Genomic DNA, 23707 nt, shown 5'->3' with positions numbered 1-23707 from the left:
TCTCCTTTTCCACCTATCCACTCCACCCTGACCTATCACCTTCATCCCCTCCCCCACTCACCCATAGTACTCTATGCTACTTTCTCCCCACCTCCACCCTCCTCTAGCTTATCTCTCCACGCTTCAGGCTTACTACCTTTATTCCTGAAGGGCTTTTGCCCGAAACGTCGATTTCGCTGCTCCTTGGATGCTGCCTGAACTGCTGTGCTCTTCCAGCACCACTAATCCAGAATCCGGTTTTTCTATCCACAGATGCTGCCACACTTGCCAAGTTTTCCAACACTTTTTGGTTAGGTTTGAGAATTCTAGGTGAATGTTTTTAGGTACGGCAGAAAACAAGCTCCAAGGATGGGCTCAATATGTTTAACCAGCAAGCAGCTTAAATCAGTCAAGGGAGGCCCAAGGTGCACTGCCGATTTTGAGCTGCATTCGCTAGTCTTATCCATGACAGTGGCTGGCTCACAAATCTTTGTGCATGATGATAGCCTTGAAGGGGACTCTTTTCCTCCTAACATCATTATTGTGAAGACTGCCAACACTCATTGTCATGCCTTATAGATAAATAATAGCCCTGCTGAGTGGAACTGTCCCCTAGAAAAGAATTAACATTATCAGGATAGAATGGTGCAGAAGACAAACAATAGATGAAAAAAACAGAACAAGGTTAATTGCCACTCCCTTTTCACAGGTCATCCCTACCTATTCATGTACCAACCATTATCCCTCAACTCCTCTTTCCAGAAACACATCAAACATCACTCCAATTTATTCATGACACTTATTTGCATGCAAGTACATCTTCCTGGTCCATTATGGTATCAGCGTATCTCACAAGATGATGGATTTCACCCAGAGTGTACATGATTCCTGGATGGAATACATTAACAGTTGTGGCTGTGGAGGCTAATTCACAAGTAGCTATCTGTTCTGCAGCTGTCACTGAGGAGTTACTTCTTTCCTTCCAATGACTTGCTTTTTCCACCATCTACTTTTGCCATATCCTTCCTGACCACACGTCTCCAGGCTTTGTGACAACACTAAAGACTTCCCAAATTGACACGGATCTTAACCTACCCAACAGGTATCTTTGGACCAACACACCAGCTCTCTTCTAAGTATCCTCGGACTGCATACCTGGAACACACAATAGCTTGCGCTAATAGCAATAGCTAATATGTGATCATATTAGCGCATCCCATAATGGCACATCCCATTCAGCTCACAGCACCCAGTCAAGAGAGACTCAATAAGGTACGTGAGCTGGAGACCCCTGCACACTTCTATGTGCAGCACTCAAACTTGTCAGACAATGTTCCACATTTTTAAGCATCACTTGTTCATTACTTAAGTAGCAAACCATTCATATGCCGTCTCTTTATCCCAATAACATCTACAGACACCAGCAGTTCACTATATATTTTGATGCCAGAACTGAGCACTTTGTCACAAATAAACACATTTAATGAGAAATATGATTTGGAGATGCCGGTGTTGGACTGGGATGTACAAAGTTAAAAATCACACAACACCAGGTTATAGTCCAACAGGTTTAATTGGAAGCACTAGCTTTCGGAGCGCTGCTCCTTCACAACCACCTGATGAAGGAGCAACACTCCGAAAGCTAGTGCTTCCAATTAAACCTGTTGGACTATAACCTGGTGTTGTGTGATTTTTAACAATGACAAATATAGTACTATTGAGTGTACAATGACTATATTTAACAATGACAAATATAGTACTATTAAATAATTTTAAATATTTTATCTCATTTCAACATCACATTACAGCATTCTTCAGGTATAGAGCTGTTTAATCCAATGCTCTTCCAGGAGTGCACACATGGAATAGTTCTGTTTTTCTCTCCAAGGGAATTTCTGTTTGCATTGTTAATTTTCATCATCATTTTCTGTGATCTTATGTTTGATCAGGTTCCTCCCACATCTTTCCCTGTCGCTTAAAGCCTGCGAAATCACTAACTTTTTTCAATTTCGACAATAGGTCACAGAGCTGAAACATTAATACTCTCCGCAGATGCTGCTTGATCTACTGATTATTTCCTGTTTTTCTGCTATTTTGTTTTTTAACAGCACTACCTTCCTCAGAGTATAATGGATTCAATTCCCATTCATCCAATTGATGGCATGATTGACAAAAAGCACAATGTACCAGTGCTTTTACGAAACAGGAAATTTCGCTGAAAGGTCAGCAGTCCTTAATACAACTTAATGAGACACAAGGGATAAATTTTGAATAGAATGTAGTTCAATGTACAGCAACATTACTGGCTCCAATGTCATTACCATTTTTTAGCACACTGAGAATAAAGAGCAAGGGGACTGCAGAGACTGGAAATCAGTGGAAAATATCTGAAGAAGTGTAAAGAGCACCCAAATTATCACTGACTTAACTTTAACACATCATTTTTGATTAAAGAATGTTTTATCTATTCAAAAGGAGCAAGTGATGGGCCTCGTGATTTTTTGAGAAAAGTTCCTTATTAAAGTTATGAGAAAAATCAGAAAGGCTTCCTACAGATACAATGAAGGCCAAGCTCTACATGAAATAAAGCATAATCATGTATTGCTGATGACAAGTGAAGGAACTTGCACTTACATAAATTTTTCACTATTGCATTATATTTTATGACATTCTTAAGACAACTCACTGAAGTAAAGTGAGCAAAAGCAGCAGTTTATTCATGGCATGGAACTGGATGACCAGGAGAGGGTTTTAGTGGCTCAGAGAGAAAAAGGTTAACCAGATCATCATTGGTACAATTTACAGGAAGAGAAGGACAGATCTCTTTCATCCACCTATGCAAGCAAATGTAATTTTGGTTTATAGATCAACCAAAAGTCAGCACTTCTGATACTGTAGCATTCTCTCTTAACAACACTCAAGTGGTAGTCCTAAATACATGTGCCTATTTCTGGAATGAGATAGGAGTGCAATCATTGTGCCAAAGATGGTTTCTTGGCTATGATTTGAACTCTGGGCCAGTTCTTGAATAGCTTACTGGCCTGTTTCATTGTAACTGGTTACATGGTCAATTTCTACCAGAAGGTAGGAGTTAAAATCCCCTCAGTTACCACAAATCTAAAACAAAATAAAGTTGAAGGAAAAGGATTATCATTTATAATTTAGCGTCCATTATCTGGCTTGCTCTACTATGTAATACAGGTCATTCTGCTAGAACACGATTGACAGATGGGGGACACTGTTTCTAAAGTGCAAACTTTTAAAACGTGTGTTGGCTGTAATGCAATTACATTGGCAGCACTTTAAGCCCAGTTTCTAAAGTGCGATTTTTCTATAATGTGGTGTTGCACAAGAATGTAACCATCGCGTTACATAAGAACTAACTGCATACCCTCACTGAGAGGTAGGGAGGATTCTTGCTCTTAAAAGCTATTGATATATCTATCTTGTGCAAAGTGCAATAACAGAGAAGTAGGTGATTCCTTCCAGAGTGTTTGTTTCTACACACAAACACACACAAATAGCTTGTAGAATTGACGGCACCAAAGTGGACCCATCACACTGTGATACCCACTGAAATAAACCCACAGAGGCCAGTATCCCTTCATCAACTCACCCTTTATTTACACGCGCAGAATACTTGACGTTGGTCTGGCTTTCTCAGAGCCAGCTCTCAGAGTGATCAGAACCTCTGACACATCTGTCAGCCATTGAACCATAGAATCCCTACAGTGTGGAAACAGGCCATTTGGCCTAACCTTACCTTTTTGCACTGCATTTCCCCTGACTATTGCACCTAACCTACACATTGATGAACACTATGGGCAATTTACATGGCCAATTCACCTAACCTGCACATCTTTGGATCGTGGGAAGAAACCAGAGCACCCGGAGGAAACCCATGCAGACACTGGGAGAACGTGCGAGCTCCACACCAACAGTTGCCCAAGGCTGGAATCGAACCTGGATCCCTGGCGCTGTGAGACAGCAGTGCTAACCACTCAGCCACTGTGCCACCAAGACTTCCTGATTGGTCCAAGTTAGCAGTCCCAATCATGGAACTCTTTCTATGATGTCCACTTGGCTGATCTCATCACACCCACATTAATCATTTTCAATCAGAATAATAAAACCAAAAACCAATGAGTTTATTATTCCACATTTCAAGGAATTCCTACTAATCAAATGTTTCAAGCAATGGAACATGACTTCACTCTTTTCATTATACAATGTGCAACTAGAAGAATACTTCACTGGTCCCCAGAGCTGGACAGCTCCCCACTACAGTCCCATCACTGAGGCAGACAGAAAACAACATCCACTACTCACACTGTGGAAGTAAAGTTACACTCCCATTTAGGGACAATATTGTTGCGCTAAAACATTTTGCCACCAAATGGGAGTAGACCTCTTGCAGAGGCTGCTAAATCAATGAAAGTGGCTTTCCTTTGGCAACCTGCAAGGAGAAGGGTGGGGTGCATGGAGGACACACACATGGCATGAAGAGATTCTCTGAAAGGGTTTCCCCTTAACTCAGAGGAGGAGCGTTACCAGCTCCAATCCTCATCAGTTTTTCCATTTAATGACGGCTCCCAAAATATCCCGCCATGTAAAGGCACCCTCTTAGTAATTGACTTTCCTCAGTAGTGCCCAGCTACCCCAGCGAGGCTGTTAGTGCTCCAGAGCTGATGGCACCCTCAATAGGACAGTGAACATGGAGGCAAGGCTGCCTCGAGAAAAACCTACCAATGGCTTATAAGAAGTGAGGGCTTGGGAACCCCCTCCAAATAGGCCTGATATGGGAGTCACTAAACCGGTGGTAAAATCCAACCCCTAGTCCTTAACTGATCCAGGTCACTGCAACTGGTCTCAATTCAACCCTGGAGTCGTATCTTATAATCTCTGCTGGAAGAATGTGCCCACGAAGTTTTGGTGAGGGGGAATGGGGCCCAAGTGTGATCCACCTCTCATCATGGCAGCCTCATCTATCCCAGCTACTGACCAACAGTAGGAAAGAGTGATTGACTTTGCTAGCTATGACTCTGAACATTAGAGATGGAAGAAAATCAGAAAACTTTAGAAACAGTGGGGCCCAAATTAAAAAATACTTCTCAACATTAAAAGGAACGGTTGAAGCTTTTAAAACATAACTGTCTAGAGCTGGAATCAAGTCATTTCGGCCAATCCCACAGCTCTATCAGAGTTCACTACTGACCATTAATACAACTCCCTAAACTTGCAGTTCCTCTTGCTTATCCTGTACATCGAGTTCGCTCCCATAGCTCTCACACCCTCAATCCCATCCACCAGCTCAAGATTATAGTTCGGTCCCCTTTTAAAGCTGCAAGTGATTCAATGGAAGACTCAGCAGTTACCAGAGCAGGAGAAGCCACACCAATCCAGAACATCAAGAGCTTGAAAAACACAGGCATTCACTTGATCAGCACTCTGCCACCGCACTGAATGGCCAACGTTAGACAGACTCTACACAATTCACTTGATCTACAAGGCTCACTGCACCAAGTCACCACTATTATCGTGACAGTATTTCTTTCCTGTCGCTTTGACCACTGAGAAAGATCAAATCACAAGTTCTGCTTTTTCAATCTGATGTCACAAACCCAACGCTGGGATCATTACAGGACCCCAAGCTCCGTGCTCTGATCAGTGATGGGACACCATGCTTAAATACAAAGGCCCCTAATTGGGCCCAATCCCCATCCAAATTGTGGCTTCAGTTGCTACCAAAAGGCAGGAACTCATTCTGGAGGGAGATTTTTCACTGAACGACAACAAAACTTTTAGAGTTCATACTCAGCATAAATGAAATCTAGACTGACAGAATTCCAGCCACAGATTTAACAATTTGAATATATGCCTAACCACTCAAAATGCCATTATCAATTAATTAAAATTCATTTACAAAAGCATACCGACATATTCCACTGAAACAAGATAAATTACCTATAAGACTGAAAGAGAAGTCTTTTGAATTGACCAGGGGCTGTGAATTTAAGTTTCTAAATGGATTACTTGCTTGGTATTCAAGGAATGTATGCAATGTGTTCACTAAATTATGTTGAGGTACTTTAGCGCCAGACACCAGACACATTAAAAGGTAAACTGTAGTTATGTTTTTTTTTTGCTTCTCTTCCACCAAAAAAATTGACTTATGCCTCCACAATTGTACAACATGCTAAACATCGAGACACCTCAAATCAGAAGCCAAACACTGTGCCAACAGAAACACTGACCCATCAGGCCACCTCCTCGTGCTGCAACATACAAATCACTTTGATGACATGAAGCAGTAGATATTTATCCCAAATTTAGCAATGTTATGTCTAAGACTTTTTTTTTAAAAAAGTGGTAAAAAGGTTTGTTCTTGCTTTAGATAACATGTGGAAGTCGGAACGGGGTGGGGAAAGCAGAGTGGGATTTGAAGGCTTTGACAAACACAAAGCCTTTGAGATTAACATACCAGAACTGTCCTCAGGTTAAAGCAGCACAGTAAGATCATACCATTCTCCCTCCTGTCACCCATTCCTTCTCAATTCAATTCATTATTCAGGTGCCTTCTTCACTAAGTTGACATGGCCAAATTCCATTCCACAATAACCCTGATCATTTAAGTACATTATTGAACAAGTTCCTTTGGCATGCTGAAGAATCTGCTTGGAATATTGTGGGACATATTGAAAACAGATCAGCATTGCTTTAGACAAATGACATTGATGGCATATGCCTCAGGTAGCAATATTTTGTGCCCTGGCCAATATCTAACCTCTAAAACAATATCACAAGACAGATTATCTGGACACTATCACATTAGTGTTTGTGGGAGTTTGCTCTGTACAAATATGCGATGTTCTCTACTTCTCAACAGCAAGTACACTTCAAAAATACTTCATTTGCTGCAAAGCACTTCAAGACCTTTGGTGACAATTAAGTAGATTAGATTACATTAGATTAGATTACATTACAGTGTGGAAACAGGCCCTTCGGCCCAACAAGTCCACACCGACCCGTCGAAGTGCAACCCACCCATACCCCTACATTTACCCTTTACCTAACACTACGGGCAATTTAGCATGGCCAATTCACCTGACCTGCACATCTTTGGACTGTGGGAGGAAACCGGAGCACCCGGAGGAAACCCACGCAGACACAGGGAGAACATAGTATGCTATACAAATGCAAGTCATCCTTTTTTTTCAATTTTACATTCCAACGACGCCACTGAGAGCAGAACCATGTGACAAAGTCAAACATCAGATTGGTTCTGAACATGGAGACAAAGTCAACACACCTTTTGGCAATCAATACTCTTCTAGAATGGTGGGCTCTATTAATTAAACATTACTGCTATAATAACACTGATAGTTGATATTTTGTCTACAAGGATTTTATGTCACCATTTTAACAAATGGAACTCACAACCAAAGAAGGGACACAGACAATAAGATCATTTTTCTTACCCAAGGGGAGAAAGGCTGGTTTGATAACTGGATAAGCCGCCTGGACTAAATGGGATGTATTGGACAATACGGAGAGAAGTAAGAATATAAATATAAGTACAGGTATTGGTTATAATCATCCAATTCTCCTTAGACACAGGAGTGGTCAAGCCAGAGGACTGGAGAATTGTAAATGCTACACTTTTCAGTACAGCACAGTGGTTCAGTGATTAGCGCTGCTGCCTCACAGCACCAGGGACCTGGGTTCGATATACACCTCAGGCGACTGTCTGTGTGGAGTTTTCACGTTCTCCCAGTGTCTGTGCGGGTTTCCTCTGGGTGCTCCAGTTTCCTCCCTCCATCCAAAAATATACAGGTTAGGTGAATTGGCCATGCTAAATTGCCCATAGTGTTCAGGGATGTGTACGTTAGGTGCATGAGTAGGGAATGGGTCTGGGTGGGTTACTCTTTGGAGGATCGATGTGGACTTGTTGGGCCAAAGGGCCTGTCCCCACACTGTAGGGATTCTATGATCTATGATTTTAATAAAAAATGAGTGTAAGTTTAAGCCCAGCAACGTCAAACTAGTCAGTTCAACTGAAGGCAGAAAAACACTTAAAAACAATAATCCAGGACAAAATTAGGGCAATAAATGCCATTCTTACAAAAAGGCCAATCTCTTTTGTAGAAATTTTAAAAAGTCACTTGGAATATTGTACCAATTCAAGAAATCCAGCACAAATTTGTGAAAGACAAATTTTAGTTAACTAACTTGATTGAATTTTATGATTAGTAATAGAAAGAGCAGATGAAGGTAACAAGGTTTTTGCAGTGTATGTGGACTTCCAAAAGGTATTGCTAAAGTGCCACTAAATAGGCTTGCAAACAAAGTTGAGGTCTATAGAATAAAAGAGACAATGGCTGCATGGATACAAAACTGGCTGAATGTCAGGAAACAGTCGTACTGATTAGCTCCACTGCTTTTCTCAATGAGCATTAATAACCACATGAGGATTTATTAGGCACAATATTAAAATTTGAAGATGGCACCAAACTTGGACATATTGTGAACTATGAGTAGAATTTTGATAGATTTTACAGAGGGTCAGGTGGAATGACTTGCCACGTGGCAGAGGAAATATAGTGCAATGAAAAGTCAAGTGACAATTTGGTAGGCAAATATAAAGGAAGCAATTCTGAAAGGAACAGAGAGACCCAAGGGCGTATGCACACAAATCACTGAAGATGGCAAGGGAGGTTAAGACAACAAGGCGACAATGCAGGCTTTAAGAGGAGGAATAGAGAACAAAAGCAATAATGTTAGGATAAATCTTTATAAAACACTGATTCAGCCTCAACTAGAGTATATTTTTGATTTCTACACAGTATACTGGGAGGACATACAGGCTTCAGAGAAGGTATAACAAAATTTGAAAGACTAGCTTCAGGGATGCGGACATCAGTTATTGGATACCTTGGGAATGCTGTTCAATGGTGGCTTTTAAAAGGGATATAGTATCTGAACAGAAAGCCTTTGTAGAGCCATAGACAATGAGCACGGAAGGTAGACTGTTCAAAAAAGGGACTAGGGATAACCCCGGGAATTACAGGCCAGTTAGTCTTACTTCGGTGGTAGGTAAAGTAATGGAAAGGGTACTGAGGGATAGGATTTATGAGTATCTGGAAAGACACTGCTTGATTAGGGACAGCCAGCACGGATTTGTGAAGGGGAGGTCTGGTGGAGTTGTGGACAGTGAGGAGGGTTGTTGTCGGCTGCAGAGGGACTTAGATATGATGCAAAGTTGGGCTGAGGAGTGGCAGATGGAGTTCAACCCTGCCACGTGTGAGGTTGTCCATTTTGGAAGAACAAATAAGAATGCGGAATACAGGGTTAATGGTAGGGTTCTTAGTCAGGTGGAGGAACAGAGGGATCTTGGGGTCTATGTACATAGATCTTTGAAGGTTGCCACTCAGGTGGATAGAGTTTGTAAGAAGGCCTATGGAGTATTATCGTTCATTAGCAGAGGGATTGAATTCAAGAGTCGTTAAGTGATGTTGCAGCTGTACAGGACTTTGGTTAGGCCACAGTTGGAGTACTGTGTGCAGTTCTGGTCGCCTCACTTTAGGAAAGATGTGGAAGCTTTGGAGAGGGTGCAGAGAAGATTTACCAGGATGTTGCCTGGAATGGAGAGGAAGTCGTACGAGGATAGGTTGAGAGTTCTCGGCCTTTTCTCGTTGGAACGGCGAAGGATGAGGGGTGACTTGATCGAGGTTTATAAGATGATCAGAGGAATAGATAGAGTAGACAGTCAGAAACTTTTTCCCCGGGTACAACAGAGTGTTACAAGGGGACATAAATTTAAGGTGAAGGGTGGAAGGTATAGGGGAAATGTCAGGGGTGGGTTCTTAACCCAGAGAATGGTGGGGGCATGGAATGCGCTGCCTGTGGGAGTGGTAGAATCAGAATCTTTGGTGACCTTTAAGCGGCAATTGGATAGGTATATGGATAGGTGCTTAAGCTAGGACAAATGTTCGGCACAACATCGTGGGCCGAAGGGCCTGTTCTGTGCTGTATTGTTCTATGTTCTATGTTCTAGACTGGCCAAGTTGTTCTTGCAGAGAGACAGCACGAATACTCTCGGCCAAACGGCTTCTGAGCAGTAACGTTCTGCAATTCCATATGCTGTTGATGAATCACAGCCACTGTTTCAGGTACAGTTTGACATGTTTAACAACTAGGTTAAAAACAAGGACTGCAGATGCTGGAAACCAGAGTTTAGACCTAAGTGGTGCTGGAAAACCACAGTAGGTCAGGCAGCATCCAAGGAGCAGGAAAATCGACGTTTTGGGGAAAAGCCCCTCTATTCCTGATGAAGGGCTTTTGCCCGAAACGTCGATTTTCCTGCTCCTCGGATGCTGCCTGACCCCATGTTTAACAATTGCCAGTCTTTGCAAACAACGAATCCGACATGACATTACAGTTCCACAATCACAATTAATCAGGAGCTGAAGGTAAAAGATGTGGATGTGTATGATTAGATGAGATTAGATTCCCTACAGTATAAAACAGGCCCTTTGGCCTACAAGTCCACACCGACCCTCCGAAGAGTAGCACACCCAGACCCATCCCCCACCCAGACCCATTTCCCTGTGACTAATGTACCTAACACTATGGGCGATTCAGCATGGCCAATTCACCTGACCTGCACATCTTTGAATTGTGGGAGGAAACCAGAGCACCCGGAGGAAACCCATGCAGACACGGGGAGAATGTCTGTGCGGAGTCACCCAAGGCAGGAATGGAACTCGGGTGCCTGGTGCTGTGAGGCAGCAGTGCTAAGCACTGAGCCACCATGCCATCTGTGTTACACATAGCAAGAATGACTTGCAGTTCAGAACTAGGATGGTCTTAAAGTGAATGAATCACTACTCTGTTAAATCATTCTAGGAAATATGCATGGCACAATTTATAGTGCAAACACAATAGCTGCACCCTTCTCATTACTGTTCAAAATAATTTGGCACAACACAAGTGCACATTGCAGTACAGAAAGTGTTAAGCTAACATCAAGCTATAACAAACTATAGTTCACAAATGACCCACCATCACTCTACACAAATCATGTAAAATGCCTATTACCCAAGCTCTATAAAGTAATTACATTTCTCATGTTTATCAAACTAAATCTACAGAATTTCTCTTACTGTTATTGGGCTCCATTTTTGCACAAAAGAGTTACATAACTGATTGTAAATTGTGGTTTGGAAAGTAAGCCGACTTGTTATTATTTTGCCAAGACTTCCATATCTTTGCATTTAATGGAGAGTAAAGTGGAATGTCCTGGCCCAGAGAATGGTTGGAAACCTATTCAAAGTGCTCCAACAAGGCCAGTTGCTGGTATCTAAATAAGAAGACAATAAAATATCCAGCTTAAGGAAACTATGTAGATTCTTCAAAAAGGTGGGCCAAGTTAAACAGAAACGCAAGCTCTGGCCAAATTTTAGCAACTAAATAATAGAAGGCAAATATTACAACTTTGTAACTGGATGTGCAATAGGGGTTAAAATAAATTTTATTTTCAAAAGTTCGCTTCAACATGTCCCAAAGTCTACTTTTTGATTTGGGCATTTTTCATTACCACTAACTCTTTCATTAGGTAACATCCAGTGAAATAGTAACATCACCTTAATATTGACAAACAGGGTATTTGGACTCTCAGAAGCAGAATTATAAGAATTCATCAATCTCTTTAATAATTAATCAACCCTCAATTAAACTTAAAACCACAGAAAGCGTAAATTGCCCAGGCACCACAGGATTTATAATGGCACAAGACAACAGGCATAACAGGGTGGTGCGTGTATGGAAAAAGCTGCCCAAGGAAATGGAGTAGATGGGTACAATTTCAACATTTAAAAGGTATCTGAATGGGTACATGAATAGGGAGGGTTTAGAGGGATATGGGTCAAATGTTGGCAAATGGGACTAGGCCAGATTGGGATATTGGTTTGTTACAGACGAGTCGGATTGAAGAGTTTGTTTCCATGCTGTATGACTCTACGACTCTAAGTTAGAGACCAAAGCTTTTTTCCAGGTAAGTGATACTCATTTCATTTTTTAAAAAAGCACATTAATTTGCAAGGAATTCAGTACATGACTTCAAATTTTCATGCTCTTGAGTAACCAAGTAATCCTTTGTTTACAGGCTCTGCTTGGCAGGCACTGACCTCTTCCCTCATCCTCCACTCCACTTTAATCCTCTCCCACTGCCACCCATTTCTTGTCTCAGGCAGCAGACCCTTACCACCACCCACCAATCCCCAATACGTGGCCTCACTTGGCAGATTCACATTCCCCTGGCTTCCTATGGTAAACAGATTGTGCCTTGCCTTATTAGTGCAGCCCCAGCAACAGCTAACATGAGGGAGAAGCTGCCTGTGATTCATAGAGACCCCACAGTGAGGGAGCAAGACATTTGGCCCATTGAGCTCACACCAACCCACCAAAAACCATCCCACTCAAACCCACCCCCCTACCCTTTCCTCACAACCTTGCATTTCCCATTTCTAACCCAACCATTCCTGGATACTAAGGGCAACTTAACATGGCCAATCCATCTAATCTGCACATCTTTGGATTGTGGGAGGAAACTCATGCAGACATGGGGAGAATGTGCAAATTCCACACAATCACCAGAGGGTGGAATTGACCCAGGTCCCTGGCGCTGAGACAGCAGTGCTAACCACTCAGCCACTGTGTCTCCCAGTTTGGATAACCAACTTCTTTCAAAGTTACTTAATCCCATGTAGAATAACAATATTTTTGACTGGTCACTCTGCCCACTCCGTGACTCACTTTCCTGGGTGATTTCCCTAATATTGTAGGGCAAATTTGCCTGCCTCCTCTTGCCTTTTGCTTGTTGGATGTGCAGAGATCCTGTAGGTTACTTTTGATCAATAATTCATCACTTTCCCTGTAACAAGACTTACGCGCAGAATTGTAAGAAATAGTAACTTTATTTACATGAGTTGAAGAGTAAATACATTCCTAGCTGTGTGATGCTGCTACTGCTCTATAGCAATTCCAGTAATAATCCCTCAGTTACATCACCAAAACTCAATAAAGGCATCAAAGCCACATGAGGATGAAACAAGTTTGAATTTCAGAAACTAACATTAACCAGAATGGCTCCATCACTCATAATATTTAACGTTTTAAACCTTGGAATTTAATGAAAATAATGTTTTTATAAATTACTTGGATGAGGAGGTTGAGGGGTGGGTTAGTAAATTTGCAGATGACAAAGTTTGGAGGTGTCGTCGATAGTATAGTGGGCTACTGCAGGCTGCGGAGCGACAGACAGGATGCAGAGCTGGGCTGAAAAATGGCAGATGGAGTTCAACCTGGCTAAATGCGAAGTGATGCATTTTAGAAGATCGAACTCGAATGCTGTATATAGGATTAAAGACAGGATTCTTGGCAGTGTGGAGGAACAGAGGCATCTGGGTGTACAAGTACACAGATCCATCAAAGTTGCCACCCAAATGGATAGGGCTGTTAAGAAAGCATACGGTGTTTTGGCTTTCATTAACAGGGGGATCGAGTTTAAGAGCCGCGAGGTTTTGCTACCACTCGAAAAGTCCCTGGTGAGACCACACTTGGAATATTGTGTCCAGCTCTGGTCGCCCTACTATAGGAAAGATACAGAAGCTTTGGAGGGTGCAAAGAAGGTTTAACAGGATGCTGCCTGGACTGGAGGACTTGCCTTATGGTCGCCCTACTATAGGAAAGATACAGAAGCTTTGGAGAGGGTGCAAAGAAGGTTTAACAGGATGCTGCCTGGACTGGAGGACTTGCCTTATGAAGAAAGGTTGAATAAGGTCAGACTTTTCTCTCTGGAGAGGAGGAAGAGAGGAGACCTGATTGAAGTATACAAGATAATGAGTGGAATAGATAGAGTCAATAGCCAGAGACTTTTCCCCAGGGCAGGATTGACTGGTACGAGGAGTCAGTTTGATATTAGGAGGAAGGTATAAAGGATATCAGAGGTAGGTTCTTTATGCAGAGAGTTGTGAATGCATTGTCAGCTGTGGTGGTGGAAGCAGATCATTGGGGACATTGAAGCGACTGCTGGACATGCACATGGATAGCAGTGAGTTGAGGGGTGCGTAGGTTAGGTTATTATATTTTACATTAGGATTAAACCTTGCCACAACAAAGGGCCTGTTCTGAACTGTACTTTTCAATGTTCTATGTTCTATGAAATATTAACATAAATAACACATAAAAGATTTACAAATGCCTACCAAATCACAAACCAGCCGGATGCGAAAATACAAAACAGTTCCTTCATTGTCACCACTGTGGGAGCATCTTTAACATGTAGACTGCAGCAGTTTAAGAATGCTCTCTCAGGGACAACTTGAAATGGACAATAAGTGCTGACCTTGCAAACGACCCACACTTCCCGTGAATTAATGCATGACAGAAAAAATTGCCTCTCATCTCTGAATATAATGGAAACATTAGCTTATTTTAAGTGGTTTCATGCCACTGAAAATAGCAGAAGGGGAAGATGGCATGGATGTACTATGGATTGTACTATGATTCTATAATGTGGAGTTACAGAGAAAGGGGGAGATTGGATGCTGTTTGGAGGGTCAGTGCAGACTCAATGTGCTGAAAGACCTGTACTGTAGGGATTCCAGATTTAGTATATTCCAGATTCCAGATTTAGTATATTAATTTTATTCATATATCATCATCATATCCAGGCATTAATCACATTACAGAGAAGTTCAATTAACTTCAGGAATGCCGTGATATTTCTTGAGTGGCATGGAATGGCCAATTTGAACATTATTTATCGAGCATAACAGATACCTAATAAGACACTATCACATACCAAGAGCAAATGATATGGATAACAGACTGGTTCCAAAAATGTTCAGCTCTTAGTATAATAGCCAAACAATAACTTGAGTTCTCAGTACCATGACAGATTTCTTATTTTGTTAATGCTCTTCTCCTTCTCTATGCCTAAAAATATCATCCCTTTTCTGGACAGGTCAAATGAAGGAAATATACAGCAGAATAGTTGGGAAAAAAAATCTAGCATCTGAAAGAAATCTGAAACAAACATCGAGTTGTACAAACTCAGAAAGTCTGGCAGCTTCTTTAGAGAGAGACACAGAACTAACATTTTGAAGCTGCTGCCAGATCTATTAGATTTTCCCAGCATTCTATGTGCGTGTCTCTGGTCAAATGATTGATCTTGATGGATAACTTCAACATTATCAGTCGGCTATTCACCTTGATGAAGAACTAATTGCATCAGAGCTTGGTCCTCCATTCAGGCAACACAGACATGCAGGAACACAAGCTAGTGACCAGAAGCTGAAAACATAGCCAAATTTCACTTCCCTGACCCAGAAATGCTAAGGCTAACTGCAATGCCTTTAATCTGACTTCAGCTGAGATTGGTTAAGTCAACACTGGCCAAAATCAAGCTTTGGATCTTTGCTGAATATTTGGCATATTCACCCCTTGGGTGAACTCACTAGGTCTTACAAAGAAAGGAATTGAAAGCAATATTCGCTACATTGGAACAACTGAACTTTAAATTTACCTGCCCAAGGTCAAGTGTAACGTTAACTTCATTGTATTCCAGGCCACGGGAGAGAGGGGGACTCTGCCACCAGCGTTCTGTCCCATCAATGGCATTGGTACTTGGATGTGCTTTGTTACTCTCTGCCTTGCAAATATCACAATATTGTCCCTATTAAGGAAAATAACACAAAGTAAGTAAAGTTGCAAGTCCTTAAAAATGCATAACTTTCAAGTTTCTAAACCAGTCTCATTTGTCAATGAAATGATTAGCATAATATTTAATATAATTAGTACTTAAATGAGTATCTTCAGCTTCCAGTATCAACATTGATTTGTAAATGCCAACAGTTTATGAGCTGATATCCCATGGCACCACTCACTAATAGTTGAAGGCCAAAAGTGCAAATGTGATGGAAAGCTACCAGAACAGAGCTGAGTTTAATCTCCTTCTTCTTTAAGACGTTGCTGCCCTGGTACTCCCGTAAGAAAATTATATAAGTGCTACATCATAGATCAATAAAGAGACCATTCCTGAAGGACGTTTCACTTTACATCCGTTAGCTTCTGCTTTTTGGAGATTCCAGGTTAGGAGATCCAAAAACAAGCAAGGTGGCTGGCTTCTTTTCTCTTTTTCTTAATAATACTGACATTTCAAAATATGATAGCTAAAATATGAAGGGGATTGGAGGGTTTGAACTATAGGGAAAGGCTGCAAAGGCTGGGGCATTTTTTTTCCCATGGAGCATAAGAGGCTGAGGAGTGACTTCATAGAGGTTTATAAAATCAAGATGGGCATGGATAGGGTGAATAGCCAAGGTCATCCCAGGGTGGGATTACGCAAAACTGGAGGGCATACATTTAAGGTGAATGGGGAATGCTTTCAAAGGGGTAATTTTTTTCTCGCAGAGAATGGTGTGTGTATGGAATGAGCTGCCAGAGGAAGAGGAGGTGGCTGGTACAATTACAACATTTAAAAAGGCACCTGGATGGGTACATGAATAGGAAAGATTTAGAGGGATATGGGCTAAATGCAGGCAAATGGAACTGGATCAGTTCAGGATATCTGGTCGGTGTGGACGAGTTGGACTAAAGGGTCTATTTCCATGCTATTTAACTGTATGACTTTATGATAGCTGCTAAATATAAAAACTTTGCATAAACAGTTACACAAAATCCCAAATTGATTCAAGTTTAGAAGCATATTAGCTATATGTTGGATTAGGAAGAAACTGCTGGACTAATTGGATAATCCAAAAAAAAATTGCAGAGGCATGATGGGCTAAATATAATTTCCCCCCTGTAGTGTATGTTCAATTTACTCCAACCAAAATGCTGTATTATTCCTGTAATGTACTGACAATCTTTTTTTCCCCACAGCTGGTTTACTTACACTTATTTAACAATCTAGTATTAATTTGAATTTTTTTTTTAAATCAGAAGGGCACAGGAAAGAAAATGAGAGAACAAGTGGTTCACAAGAATTGATGTTGGATAATCTGCCCAAACGCTCCTGAGTGCTGTTGCTAACTTTGCATTTATCCCATGATATAATGGTCCAGATTTTGCAGCAGTAATGATAACAAAGCATAATTACGCACCTCTACTATTCCACTAAAACAGGCAGCAACATCTGGAGTCTGTATATGTGCAGAATAACACAGAACTCCAGACTATGCTGACAATGCTTCCACTTTCCTCCTGAGGACATGTATTCAGCTAATCAATGAGCCTCACTGTAAAAACCCGCGAAAAGATTACATCTTGTTGAATGAAGTGTAACTGGATTTTTAACTGAACTCGTTTAATTACTGACAAATATTTTCACAGGCTGTGAAAAGCTAATTTTATTACTTGCAGAATGTTAAAGTTCTTTATGAGGATAAAAATACCAGAAGTTAATTTATTTTTATTTTAGTTTCAATTTTAATCCAATTATTTATTTTGAATTGGGGTTAGGGTTTGAAGACCTTGGGGCAGCATTGTGATGATGTCAAGAAGGTGCTCCTCACTGGGAATTAAATAGCACAGTGTAGGAGGGGTTAGTGATAACAGAGAAGACTGAGATAATGTGAGAGATGAGAGAGAATCGGATGCCAAGAAACACATGAGAGGAGACTAACTCAAAGTGATAAATTGCCTTTCAATAATGCAACAATAAGATCGGACCTGATATATCTCTGATTACCATGTGCAGTATTATTTAGTCTTATTACATGATAAACAAACAGAGTATTATAAAGAAGTCCTTTTGAGCCTGAAAAGAGTTCTTGTCTTCTTCCTGACCAATCTATCTAGAATCCAAAATATTGTTGTAGTCATAAAACTACACAACCAAAGATTCTGTTACATGAAAATGTAAATACAAAGCGAATGATATTAAGTGCTTTTAACTTTCTGATGTGGTGTGTGTGAATACTTCAATATAACTGGCGACCTATCTGCACAAATACATCATAACTGCTGGATATCAAGGGATGCCCTGTACCTGTTGCCAAGTTTAATCTGCTGTGATAAAGGGTAACACCATGCCACAGAGATGCTAGATTATTGTGGGCAGATTCGATGTCAGTGGCCAACTATGACAACTACTCAAAAGGACTTCTTTATGACAAATGTTGGTAAGATTGCATTTCCCACCCATACCTCCTAATGCTGAAGATACATGGATTGGCCTCTTTTTCCAGAAACTGTTATTGGAGGCTGCTGGTTCAGTTCAACAGGCATTAAGTGTTAGCCACATAGTGTCGAGTTATGTAATGGCTGAACAGGGTAGTAGTTGTTGGGTTTTAGGAACAAAACAATGAAGCCATCAAAAGTGGAAAGATGGCTTGGTAAAGCATACACTACTCTAAGTTGTTAATTAATAACAACAAAGTTCAAGAGCAAGGAAATTAACACTTGCCCAAGGCATTAGCTCATCCTTAACTGGAGAAATGTACTGCGTTCTGGGTGCTGCACTCTAAGAAGAATGTGAAGGCAATGAGAACAATGCAGAAAAGATTCACAACAGTAGTTTCAGGAAGAACCACCTCAGTTAGAAAGACAAATTATTACAATAGTTTTCTTTGGTGAAAAGACGACTGGGAGGTGATTCGAAACCATGAAGCATCTGAACAGAGTAGATAGTAAGAAACTGTTCCTACTTGAGAAAGGGTCAAGTGTGAGAGGTTACAGATTGCAAGTTAAAAAAGACAGATTTAAGGTAAAATAAGCAAAAGTAATAAGAAAAAAAATGTCATCCTAGTTAAGGTCTGAAACATATTGCCTGAGAGAGTGGTTGAGGCAGATTCAGTTGATGTATTCAAAATGGAATTCCTTTATCTATAAAGGAAGAAAATGCAACTGGGAGTGGCAGGGGACATGATGGACTGAACTCCTTCCACACTTTAGCAATTCTGTGATCCTGATTCTTTTCGGGTTCCGTAATGTAAATGAGATGAATTAAATACAATTCCGTCTGGTGGGATTGCATGGTTAGTCCAACAGCACATGGAATCATAGATTGATTACAGCAGAGAATATGGTTACTTGGCCCGTTGTGTTCTGTGCCAGTTCTTTGGGCAAGTTGCAAGGTTCAGCCTTCATACATCATCTTAATTAAATTAAGAACGCATTGGAGATAGCAGATCCAAGTGTTAATTTTCTATATTAGTACTGAAAGCCAGAGATTCACTCACCAGACATAAATATTGCAGAAATGGGAAGTTTTTTTTGTCCATTACCACTTCTGTTTGACAGAATCAACTTTCCCAATTAATATGTAAGTGAATTACCAACTATAATACTGAATCTTAGAAAACAAAGGTTAAAGTTTTGAGCTGCACGAATCTCAGCCTAGACAGTAATGGGGATTTCTTAAATCGGACTCAGTCCTCAAGCTAGGAAACAGAGATAAGTACAGAATTCACACTTCTAAAAAGGATATTCAGTGATGCCATCTGGAAAATGTTTGTCTGAGAAGGTTGGGAAGAATAGCATTTGACTCAGCTCAGCAGGGGAGGAACCTATCGACACTCGGGCATAACTTTTTCAAGGATTTTTCAGTGGCTGAAACCTCACTCACCAATAATGTACATCTCAGACTGAGTGCAGAATGGAAAGAATATCAGAAAGAAGGACTCAATTTTCTGACACGTACCTGCCGACAGGTAAATAACTTTGAAGCTGACAAACCCTGAGGACATTACTCCTTGCTATACAGGTTTATGCGAAGAATGGACAATTGGGAAAACGTAAGTGAAGCTGGAGCAAAATAGTCTTCAAAGATTAACAAAATCTTTTTTATATTTGTTTTACATTGTTGACGCCATGCTGCGATATAGATTGCCACTTTCACTTACACTGAGAGGCATTAAAAATCCAAGCTAATATATGCATTTTAACACCTTCAGTGATATTTCAAACTCTAGTGCCTGCTCAGCTCACTAGTTTCAGGCTCGAACCTAGTTGTAAGGCAAGTTTGTTCAAGTAAATGAATGTTATAATTAACAATCTTTTTATATGTCCTTCTCCGCTATTGCAAGTTAGAAGTTACAGTACCCATCTGAAATGCATTACATGCACGCATATTCATATTAATGATACCCAGGTTCCAGTTTCAAAGCTTGAAGATGTTCCAGCTGCATCCAGCATTGGCCGTTTTATATTTTCTTTTCAGATTAAATAAACTGTAACAAAAACCTTGTTCAACATCAGCATCCATGACACAGTATAATCTCACCTGAATCCAATATTAGCAATCCCTTATGGTATCTATATGCTGTTGCGCCACCTATCTTGCACAGGAAGACTGAAGTCATAAAGCATTCTGAAAACATTAAGCTCTTAAAACAACAGAAATGATGGAGGGACCGAATTAAGTTATTGTCAATGCCTAGGTTGAAGTTCTGATTTAGAGGTGTCGGTGTTGGACTGGGGTGTACAAAGTTAAAAATCACACAATACCAGGTTATAGTCCAACAGGTTTACTTGGAAGCACTAGCTTTTGGAGAACTGCTCCTTCATCAGGTGGTTGTGGAATATAAGATCGTAAGACACAGAATTTAAAGCAAAAGTTTACATTATGATGCAACTGAAATTATATATTGAAAAAGATCTTGATTGATTAATCTATTGCTTCCAAATAAACCTATTGGACTATAACCTGGTGTTGTGTGATTTTTAACTAGGTTGAAGTTAAATCATGTGTGGAAAGTGATCAGTGGAGGTTTAATTATTACATAAGGAAGAAACGAAACAATAGGAGACAGTCCCACTGAGCTGGGAAATGAAAGACAGATATAAAAAGCTTACAGTGTGGAGAACTGCGTCCAATGCAGTAGTGAGGACATGGATGTGATGGGAAAGTGCGCCGGGCTGTTCGTAACTTTAATTCTATGAACATATGAATTAGGATTGACAGTAGGCCAGAGGGTCTGTTCAGCCATTTGATAAGATTAAGGCTGATCTGATTGCAGCGTTCACTTTCTTGTCCATCCTCACTTAGTGACCCTTCCGACACCGCTCTCTGGGGAGGAGAATTCCACAGACTCATGACCCTCAGAAAAATCCTCCTCAACTCCATCTTAAAATGGGAGACCCCTTCATTTTAACTGGGTGACTCCCTTGTTCTAGTCTCTTCTATAACATCTACTCAGCATCCACCCCGGTCTGAACCCTCAGAATCTTATATGTTTCAATAATATTACAATCATATTCTTCCAAACACCAATGGACGCAGGCACAATATTTCCTCAGAATACAAACATTTCAGGAATCAGTTGAATGAACATTATCTGCACTGCTTCTAAATCAATTATATCCTTTCTTAAGAAAGACCAAAACTATACACTGTACTCCAGATGTGGTCTTACCAATACTCTGCACAACCATAGTGAAATGCTATCCTAAATCTACATGCCATTCCTCTTACAACAAACATTCCATTTGCTTTCCTTATCACTTGCTGTATCTGCATATTAACTTTTATGATTCATGTACCAGAATATTCAAATCTCCCTGTACCACAGAGCTCTTAAAACCATTCTCCAGTTAAATAATGATCTGCTTCTATTTTCTTCCTGCCAAATTGGACAAGTTCACATTTTTTCCACAGTAGCATTTATTTGCCAAATGTTTGCCTACTCAATATTAACATTATTCTAATTTCATTGGCAGAAAGTGAAATCCTAATGGATGGCTGTGACAAGACAAACACTTTTGTACGACATAGCAACATACTTAATGATTTGAGTTGAAAGAAAAGCAATCAATTAGGGCAGCATTGCGGCTCAGTGGTTAGCACCGCTGCCTCACAGCACCAAGGGATCTGGGTACGATTCTACCCTCAGGTGATTATCTGTGTGGAGTTTCCATATTCTCCCTGTGTCCACATTGGTTTCCTCTGGATGAGTCGGTTTCCTTCCATAGTCCAAAGATGTGTAGGTTAGGTTGGATTGGCCATTGGAAATACAGGGTTATAAGGATAGGTAGGGGTTTGGTCTGGGTCGAATGCTCTTTGGAGTGACTCAATGGGCCGAATGGTCTGCGTCCACACCGTAGTGTGTCTGTGAATTGAGGGTCAAAGCCTTGAAGTCATTCCCACACAACAGGGTGATAAATCGCGAAGGGCTTATTTATGAGTAAACAAACATTTGCTGGGGAAACGTACAGCTGACAATGACCGGTGATCTGCTGACAGAGTTTGAGTATGTAGCGATGAATAGGTGGGACAGATTGGAGATTAATAAGATTATCCCACAGCAGGCTCACCACCCATCAATGAATAAGCAATTGAAGTTGCTGTTTGTAAAAATTTGCTTCAACAACCCTTTGCTGAATGAATGTCAAAGTTACAGATGGGAGCCTAACCTTACCCATCATTATTCCTCAATCACGCACCAGCTGGTTTTGTAACAGTTTCTACCCTACTGTTGTTAGAATACTGAATGAACTCGAACTCTTAACATTCGCCTGTGCCTGTGTTTTTGTTTTTGCCACTGTTTACCTATTATTTACTATCTATGCTACTTAACTATGTGTTCTGCCTGTATTGCTCACAAGACAAAGCTTTTCACTGTGCCTCAGTACACGTGACAATTCAATTCAATTTTCTTATTTTCCTCCTAAATTCATATTCCTACTTGTTTAAGTCTATAGCTACAATCCCTCATTTCTAATCTATTCTTCAAAGGCTATTGAAGTTTCTATCACAGTCTTCGATGCATTATTCCAAATACTGCATTCTCCTCTCTTGACAATCTTCCCCTGCAGGCAGCATATTGTGCAATTAATTTTGCCAACCTTCTTCCAGTCACAATCACACCATCTAACATTTTCCATCTCTTCCACTGTCTGGGAAAACCCTTTACACTGACACTATAACTATCGTGTACATGCAATTTCAAATGAATAGATTTGAATTACTCTCCTCGGGATGTTGTTGAAGAATCAAGTGTCTTCAAATTTGAGAAGCTTTTGTTTTAGTGCACTTCTTTCTATGACTGTGCACATGTTTTGTAAAAACGCTGCAATAAAGATAATGGGGACAAATAAATTAAGTTAGCTCGCTCCACCAACGCCGTCAGGCCTACTGAGTTTCTCCAACACTCTCTGATTTTATTTCAGATCTCCAGCATTCGTTGTACTTTGTGTTTTTGCTTTAGGTGATGCGGTCACTTGCTGCACGCTTCTAGAAGATTTCACAGGGATCCACTCTTCCTACTTTGACACTCAAACCACAGGAGTACGGCCAGAACATCAAGGATCATATTTCAAATTCATTTAATCACTAAAAGCATGACTGAGCAACACTTCACTGCTTAATTTCCCTGACAGATGCAAGATATTGTTCTAGGAGGGAGATAGATCATTTAAAAGACGCAGTCTCCATTAACACAGCCACTCTCTCAAAAGGGATCTGGAAACAATAGTGAAGTTAATACTTGCTGCATATTTTAATGCATCATTGAAGGAGGGGAACAGTGGAGTTTTATCCTTTAAAACCTCCTGACAGCAGCGATTCAAATTTCCCATTTAATTACAAAGGAGAGCCCTCCCACCTCTCTCAACTTGTATAGCAGGAGTTACAGCAAGGCTTGCGTTCAGCAGTAAATTCGTGTTATCAGTCACGGGCAAAGTTCAAAACGTAACTGTGTTTTCGAAAAGCGACAGGAACAATTCG

General features: G+C 40.7%; 1 protein-coding gene across 1 annotated transcript in view; it reads right to left on the bottom strand.

Annotated features, from left to right (window-relative positions):
- lama5 (laminin, alpha 5) overlaps nt 1-23707 on the bottom strand; it is a 300746-nt gene that overhangs the window by 275281 nt on the left and 1758 nt on the right. The window contains exon 2 of the mRNA XM_043710073.1: nt 15566-15715. Coding sequence (XP_043566008.1) covers nt 15566-15715 — 150 coding nt within the window. The remainder of the gene's footprint in view (nt 1-15565; nt 15716-23707) is intronic.

The sequence above is a fragment of the Chiloscyllium plagiosum genome, chromosome 20 (assembly GCF_004010195.1).
Source record: "Chiloscyllium plagiosum isolate BGI_BamShark_2017 chromosome 20, ASM401019v2, whole genome shotgun sequence".
Classification (NCBI taxonomy): domain Eukaryota; kingdom Metazoa; phylum Chordata; class Chondrichthyes; order Orectolobiformes; family Hemiscylliidae; genus Chiloscyllium; species Chiloscyllium plagiosum.
This window is presented reverse-complemented; position numbering and strand designations above follow the sequence as displayed.